At 41.3% G+C, this 8,442-nt stretch overlaps 1 protein-coding gene across 1 annotated transcript; it reads left to right on the top strand.

The window, feature by feature from the left end:
* Positions 1 to 227: 227 nt before the first annotated feature.
* On the top strand, positions 228 to 8,207 carry setd7 (SET domain containing 7, histone lysine methyltransferase). Its single transcript, XM_018664514.2, has 8 exons — positions 228 to 370; positions 1,482 to 1,611; positions 3,141 to 3,342; positions 3,597 to 3,786; positions 5,259 to 5,340; positions 5,445 to 5,562; positions 6,262 to 6,419; positions 6,834 to 8,207. Exons 1-8 carry the CDS (start codon positions 331 to 333, stop codon positions 7,024 to 7,026), a joined length of 1,113 nt encoding a protein of 370 aa, XP_018520030.1. The 5' UTR covers positions 228 to 330; the 3' UTR covers positions 7,027 to 8,207.
* Positions 8,208 to 8,442: the final 235 nt, after the last annotated feature.

Raw genomic sequence — 8,442 nt, 5'->3', positions numbered from 1 at the left:
CCTGCTTGCAACCTTAATTTTAGGCGATTGAGCTGCTTCCTGCTGTTGAGTTAGATAGTTACCCACAAATATTATTATACATTCTCATGTATATTGAAATTGAATGATAAATGATGAAACTGGTATTTTAACTGATTCAAAATAAAATGTGAAAAATAATCAATTCTCTGTCAGTTTGAGTCTGCTCTAAACATATAACTGTGCAGCAAAAACTTCCACAGTCACGTCCATCCCCAAAGGTTTGTCAGTGTTGATCAGCTGCTCTGCTCCACTGACGCCCCGCCGGTGACGAGAGGAACAGGCAGAGCTGTGGTGTGGTCCTCCAGCAGCATGGACAGCGATGAGGAAAATTTAGAGGAGGTTGTGGAAGGTAAGCAGCACCGTAGTGTGTGAGTGTCTGGAGATAACGAGACTTTAATCTAAGTGCTTCATTTCTCAGCTGTGTGAGGCTGTGATATCAGTTCTCTGTTAAATCTCCATGAGTCAGTGTCACGGTGGGCCCGCTCGGTAACTCAGAGAACCAGGGACTTGATTTCAGCAGGAAACCCGTCTGACAGGCGACTGAGGGCGGCATGGGTGATGTCTGTGTCCCGCTGTCAGTGGCTGCTGGAAATGTTGGACCTGTCAGGAATGATAAAGTAACAGATAAGGTTATACTGTAGTTTTTCACATTCACGTGTGCTGGATGTCTGATCATTAGCAACACTGTAACACACAGATAGGTGTCGTGTGGTGTGGTACTTTGTATCGCACAGACGTGAGCGCTTAGACCGCGAATAAACACAGAAGTGTTGTGCATCTTAGAAGAACTGAATTCATGAAAATTGTTTGAAAACCGAACTCTTGATTAACTACAGCACTGATTCCCCTGCTTCTCTGGGGAGGGACAGACACAGATGACTGAGGCATTCAAACACCGTAATCTCGGGAAGAATCAGCTTCAGTGGGCAGAGCTCACAACATCTTTAACTACTGCGGGTTCAGAGGTTTCCCTGTGTATGTGAATGAAGTAACTAATAACCTTTTTTACTGACGTGATTAATGAACAGGGCTCTGAATGTTTTTAAATGCTAACATGAGAATATCTTTTGAATATTTAGACACTATGCTTCCATTTCCTCAAATATTGAAAACAATCCATATTTTTTATTAGTGATAGATCAAATGATGTGTAATGTGAAAGGAGTCTAACATGAACCCTCAGAGAATTATTACCTGACTGTACAGTACCCTCACTCCCTGCTCTAGAGAGTATTTTCAGTGTATTGTTTGGTTAAGTCACCGGTGAGGAGCCATGTTGGGTCAAATCACCAGACTTAACCCTGCTCTCTCTCTCTCTCTCTCTCTCTCTCTCTCTCTCTCTCTCTTCTCTTCTCTTCTCTTCTCTCTCTCTCTCTCTCTCTCTCTCTCTCTCTCTCTGTGTGTGTGTGTGTGTGTGTGTGTGTGTGTGTGTGTGTGTGTGTGTGTGTGTGTTCGTTCAGGTCCGTTGGATGATGATGGTCAGCCACATGGTTTCTGCACAGTGACCTACTCATCCAGTGATCGTTTTGAAGGACACTTCACCCATGGAGAGAAGAATGGCAAGGGAAAGTTCTTCTTCTTTGATGGAAGGTAATGTATAGATAAGACAGGAGACTGTTAATCAGCATGGTGTATTTTTAACAAACTGCACTAAAAGCTTATTTAAACACATAGCTTGGTCTGATGGATCTAGATTTCTGCTGACACAGCAGATGGTAGGGTCAGAATTTGGTCTCAACAGCATGACTCCATGGAGCCAACCTGCCTTGTGTCTGCCAAAAGTCCAGGCTGCTGGTGATAGTGTAATGGTGTGGAGAATGTTTTCTTGACTCACTTTGGGCCCTTAATACCAATCAATGACACAGTCTGAGTGTTGTTGCTGACCATGTTCATCCCTTTATGGCCACAGTTTACCATCTTCTAATGGCTACTTTCAGCAGGATAATGCTCCACGTCTCAGTGAGTTCTGTGAACTTCAGTGACCTCCCCAGTCTCCAGATCTGAATCCAGTAGAACATCTCTGGGATGGTAGAACAGGAGCTTAGCAACATGAATGTACAGCTGACAACTTAGCAGAAATGATGTGATGCATCATGTCAACATGGAGCAGAATCTCAGAGGAAAGTTTCCAACATCTGGAGGAATCCACAGCAAAGAGAGGAACTGTGAGAGGAAGTGTATGTCTGATCCATTCATGCTTTAAGTTTACTTTTTATTCATGAAAGAATAGATAAAGATATCTCTGGGGTCTCTATCTGGACCCATCTGATCCTTGCATTGTTCCTAATTCATGTCACCACAATACTGACCTGAGCTGCCCAGAAGTAATATCTGAAGTTAGGTAGACCCAGGCCCAGGCATATCAAGAGTCTTACTCTAAGGGTTCTATCATTACACAGCGCAGCACAGTGTAGTTAAATGTTAAACATGGAGCAGAATGTCAGAGGAAAGTTTCCAACATCTGGAGGAATCCACAGCAAAGAGAGGAACTACCCAGTGTTAGTGTGGGAATCCTAATAAAGTGCTCACTGAGTGTATATTCATTATGGCAACTACTACATTCTCATCATTGAAGGCTTCTCACATGTAAAACTCTGAACTCATACATCTTTCTGAAAACAATTCCTTTACATCTTTAAATGTATCTTTGCATGGTGTATGTCTCCTACAGCCTCTTACTGAAGCTTTTCAGTGAATGCAGCAGGCTAATTGGTAACTGTGTTAGTCCTATCACCAAATGAGGGTGGAAGAGGTGACGTAGCCCAAAGAGACAAACCACAGCTGTGTACCAATCGCAGAATAGTGACGTCACAGTCCAAACACAAGGACCAATAGTAACTGGTACAGACTAATGCTAAAGACAACCTAATCAGTCCAATCAGAACATTAGACATTTGCTCTTTCTCAAACTATTGCCTCTTTAATCTCAGAATATTATGACTTGATCCTCAAAATATTTCAGCTTTTTTTCTTGTTTTTACCTTCTTTTTTTTTAGAATACCAACTTTTTTCTCAATAAATGTAAACTTCTCTCTCTTAATGTGTTTATATACACACCAATAATTCCATTTTAATCCAGAAATTTTCACTGCAGCCATCTTTCTTTCCTCTCTCTACAGTACCCTGGAGGGTTTCTATGTAGATGATGCTCTGCAGGGCCAGGGGGTGTACACATATGAAGATGGTGGAGTCCTCCATGGGACGTATGTGGATGGTGAGCTCAATGGGCTTGCTCAGGAGTTCGATGGAGAGGGCCGCCTGGTGTTCAAGGGCCAGTATAAAGACAACAACCGCTGTGGGGAGTGCTGGGTCTACTACCCTGTGAGTCAGCTTGCTACTCATCACAACACACTGCCTTTGATTACATGTGTTCAGGCACTTCTGTGGCCATGTTTAGGAAATATTTCTCTTACCATTAGGAGTTTTGTATGGCACTAAATGTTCTTGAAAGCTTTATTAATAACAAGAAACAATCAGCTCATGAAATCCACACATACAGAGCACAGACATAAAGTAAATGTACAGTCTTTCACTGTGTTTTTTGTGTATGTTGGTGTGTACTGTGGTGCATCTAGGATGGGGGCTGTGTGTTTGGAGAGGTGAATGAGGACGGTGAGATGACCGGTGAATCTGTAGCATACATCTACCCAGACGGACACACAGCTCTCTTTGGAAGCTTTGTGGACGGGGAGCTTATCGAGGCTCGTCTCGCCAGCCTGATCTCCAATGAGAGTGGAAGGCCACGCTTCGAAGTCACACCAAACAGTAAGCACAGATGTCACCTTCAGCCAGTGCTAGTTTTAGGTGACATAAGCTTCAAAAGTTATTGGATCTATTCAGCATTGTTTTCTTTGTTTTCCAAGATGTTCATCTTAGAACATCTTGACATCTTTCTGTAGTGTGAGTTGTTAATGATAAATATGGAAATGGACACAATGGATGACAGTAAAGTTAAAGTATGAAGTGTTTCAGTCGGTAACATCAGTGATGGACGTGAATGTGTGAGCATGATGGGATGTGAGGTGCTGTAAAGTGAAAGCAAAACAAAAGTCAAACAAAACTGCAAACGCTGGCAGGGATGAGTCCAAGTGTGTGAGAGAGAGATTTTCATCCTCCAGGAACGTTTGGCCCAGGTCACGTGCTCTAAATCTGGCTGGCTGAATCCATGTAATATTTAGATGCTTCGATTTTCTGATGAAGACTGTCATTAGATTACATTGTTGTTTTCCTAGCCAGATAATCATACATGCATCCTGTGTGTCTTCCACATTGTAAGAGCATTTAACTAACACAACTTAATGTTCAATATAAAAACACAAATGGAAATAGAATCTCCTCACTGTATACTTCCGTATTTCTTATTGACACCACATGCTGCTTTTTAAACCAGACAGTCTTCATCATACAATCAAAACATGGGCTGTGTCTGAACTGAGGGGTGGATGAAATAAAAAGTAACAGTGCATTAACATTAGAAGGAAGGTTCATTTTAATGTGTTTGCTGCAGGGGGACGATTCACATACACATATATTTTTCCTGCCAGGCTGCTGACAGTGTCAGTCAGTTTTAACTCTCCATAACACTGTTAAAGTTGGCTGTTAGCGGTGTGCGTTCATGTGACACAGAGCTTTGCAAACACTTGACACCAGAGCTGAGGGCAAACAGAAACCAGTCACACCCCCTGATGGTGTAATAGAAACTGTTTGCACCAAATCATTTTGACAGAGCGACAGCGAATGGGAAAAGTCCCAACAGCCAACCAATGGTGTAACTTCATGACAGCCGGCTAACCAACTCTATCACTCACTCACTCACTCAGTCAGTCAAGGCCATTTGTGCTTCTAGAGCTGGCCCCACTATAATAGTCCAGCTAAAAAACAACTAAATATGTCATTCACCTATAACATAAGACAGGGAGCTCATTTCAGAGGCTGACACTATCGAATTACAAGTACTCTTCTTGAAAAATGACTCAAATACGTAATCAATTTTCAAAACCATTGCCCATTATGTTCTTTGATCGACTAATCAGTTAATTGACTAATTTATTGCTGGTCTGCATCATGGTGTACTACATTTAGGATGTTGATGGTGACATCATGGTGTGAACACTGGAAACTGGATGAGTCACACTGTCATTTCAGTCAGGCTGTTCTGTGGTTCTGGTTTATGTATATTGTATTTAATGGAGGGAGGCATTTATGGAAACATTAAAACAACATAATCTGTTTTTAAGGTCCTGTGTACTCATACGACAAGTCCACATCCACCTGTATCGCCACCCATGCTCTGCTTCCTGATCCCTATGAGAGCCAAAGGTGGGTCACCTGTGTTCATGCCCCTATCCTGATCATTACAGAGCAATTCTGTAGTCATGTCAGGACTGTTCATCACACTGTCACCATATTGTTTCTGTTGTCAGGGTGTTTGTGGCAGACTCTATGATTAAAGGAGCAGGAAAGGGCTTGTTCGCTAAGACAGATGCTGAAATGGACACTGTGATGGCTTTTTATAACGGAGTACGCATCACACACTCTGAGGTATGACACACAGAGCATGTCAAGAAAGACATCACTGTATCGTGTAGGAATCCACTAGGGGTACCTCTGCAGGTATGCTGGAGGATTGTAGAGTAAGTAAAGTAATTTGACAAAACTAAAATTGCTGAATAATAAAAAGATCCTTATTCATTCAGGTGGGACACCTGAACACCATGTGTTGCAAATGTGAATAAACTAGTCAGCAGGCAAACAGAAGTTAAAATTGTTAGCTAAAAGTAATGAATAACAGTTAAAGTGGACAACTGAAAACATGAATAAATGGTTGAAATAGTCAGCTTAAAGTAAAGGATGAATGAGAAAATGTTACATTTTTGATACCCTTTACATATCATTGGTTTGTATGTCATCATGTTTTCAGGTTGTCTATCCATCTGTTCCATTTTCATGAACATGATATTTCAGTAGCACTTTTTCTTCAAATCTGGCACCAGTGTTTACTTGGACTTAAAGATGAACTGATTAGATTTTGGTGGTCAGAGGTCAGAGGTCACTGTGACCTCACACAACACATTTTTAGATTTTTAAGATTTCACTATGTAACTGCAGCTGGACTGGTTGGTGGAGACATACAGCTGTAAGGCAGTGATTTTAGTCTGAGGTTATTTCTACAGTATTTGTACTAATGAAACTGTCTGTCTCTCTTTTTGTCTGTCTGTCATGACTACATGGATTCCTCAGGTTGACAGCAGAGACTGGGCAATGAATGGAAACACAATCTCCCTGGATGAGGACACTGTGATCGATGTCCCTCAGCCATTTGACCAGACAGAGAGATACTGTGCCTCTCTGGGTCACAAAGCGAACCACTCCTTCACCCCCAACTGCAAATATGACCCGTGAGTACAAACTGAAGAAAAATATGATTGAAAAGTTTGAGATTTAAAGTTTATTCTTGATTCTCGAAACAGTAGCTTCCACTCACATCACACAGTCTTCTTCAGGAGATGATGTCAACATGGACTTCTTGCCCACGTTAGCTTAAAGGATAGTTCCAGTTCCAAATTTCCCAGAAATGCATCCATTGTGGTGCTCTGGGTGGTGCTATCTGTGGCCTGTCCACCTCTGTTGTAGAGATTTGGGGAAACGAGGACTCACACCATGTGCAGTGTATTTGTGAGCCTCCGAAAGGTTTCCAGATAACCCTGCTCTTTAGATGAATTATTTCAAACCCTCGTTTCAGAGTATGACTGAAAGTAAACAAGATTGGTTTGTGTCTTGTCTGAATTTGAAAGCTTTATGTTGTTCTACAGGTTTGTCCATCCTCGATTTGGGCCAATCAAGTGCATCCGAACACTGAAGGCCGTGCAGAAAGACGAGGAGCTGACGGTTGCCTATGGCTACGATCATGGGCTGACGGGGAAGAATGGCCCAGAGGCTCCTGATTGGTACAAGCAGGAACTGGAGGTGTTCCAGCAGAGACACGCGACTCCCACTGGCCAGTGAAAATGCAGATGAATACCTCTGGACAATAAAGTAACCCTCTACCTGTGCTACCACCTTACAAGAATCCTGGAGCGTTACGGTACTTGATATCCCCTGCAGCCCACACTGTAGATATTTGAGAAGTTACTATGCTTCATATGGTATTCAAGTGGAATACTGCTTGAGCAGTTAAGTTTGACTGAAGGCCTTGGAGATCCAGGTCTAAAGCAACACAAGAACTATGCAAGAAACCAAATGTTATTAAAGGAGACATGTCAGTAGCTAGAGGTGCTGTTCTGTCCAGTTTTACCCCTGTCCTCTTCATCACATATTACTCATATGGGAATGATTTACATGCTGATGTTTGGTGCTTAAAAATTTAGGGTATAATGAAAAATTACTTTCATGTCTCTCCATTTTCACTGTCTGTATCTCCACTTAACTCTGTCAGTAGTTTTACACAGCAGCTGCAGTTTACAGGGCTCTCCTCAACGTGTTGAGTTTAACAGCACTATTTGTACGCCATAGTATTTATCTTATCTGTCAGTTGTGTTTAACTCACACACTTCACAACACTTCATTTGAACTTATTCAGCTAACTTAACCCATACAATACTGTGCAAAAGTTTACGGCTCTTCCGATGTTTAGTTTCATCTCCCAGTCCTACCAGGAGGCGTCTGATTGGTCTCACATTCATTCTACAGCAAGACAAGAACTATCTTCAGAAACAAGAAGAGCAAGTGATCCTGCAGCAGATTGTCTGGTGTCCACAAAGCCGGTGCTGTTTTAAAGACTTGGTCACACCAAATATTAATATGATTTTTTTTTTTCTTTTTGCATGAAGTAAGCAGATGGATAAAAACAATGCTTGGCTTTATTTGAAAGCATCTTCATTTAGCAGCATTTCTTCACAAGTGCCTAAAGCTTTTGCACAGTACTGTACATTTACAAAGTGTAATTGTATAGGCCTATTCACTTAGGCTTAACCACAGCTCACAGCATATACCACATATATTGCAGTGACTAATTTATTTATAATATCTGAACTTGGGAAAGTGATGTATTTCCTGAGATTTGTAGAGGACTCTGGGAGAAAATAATGGATGGTCTACCACTACAGTACACCATGTGCTAACCTGTTCCACTTTTATAACCTAATTATCTGTGTTCAGATGCTACAAAATAAAGTCTAAGAAGATAATCTGTCCATGCGCCTCATTTATCATCATTATCAAAGTTTGTCAGTATTTTTGTTATCCTTGTTATTTCAAACTAGTATTTATATAATAAAGATAGTGTAATGTTTCATCACCTGCATGAGTTGGGCTTTTGTAAAAGACATTACAATGGGAAACTACATTTTAGTGTTTTAGTGAAAAATGTAGCTGTGCTAGTACTTCTTTGTATTTTTCAGATCAAAATACAGAGTTGAGTAT

Source organism: Lates calcarifer, unplaced genomic scaffold (genome assembly GCF_001640805.2).
Source record: "Lates calcarifer isolate ASB-BC8 unplaced genomic scaffold, TLL_Latcal_v3 _unitig_5673_quiver_385, whole genome shotgun sequence".
Lineage (NCBI taxonomy): Eukaryota > Metazoa > Chordata > Actinopteri > Centropomidae > Lates > Lates calcarifer.
This window is presented reverse-complemented; position numbering and strand designations above follow the sequence as displayed.

What these genes read in the sequence shown, in the direction of transcription:
- setd7 (XM_018664514.2), top strand. Translation starts at nt 331, where the DNA reads ATGGACAGCGATGAGGAAAATTTAGAGGAGGTTGTGGAAG. An exon ending in CTTCGAAGTCACACCAAACA is followed by an intron (nt 3,787 to 5,258) that starts GTAAGCACAGAT and finishes TCTGTTTTTAAG; the next exon opens with GTCCTGTGTACTCATACGAC. An exon ending in CCCAACTGCAAATATGACCC is followed by an intron (nt 6,420 to 6,833) that starts GTGAGTACAAAC and finishes GTTGTTCTACAG; the next exon opens with GTTTGTCCATCCTCGATTTG.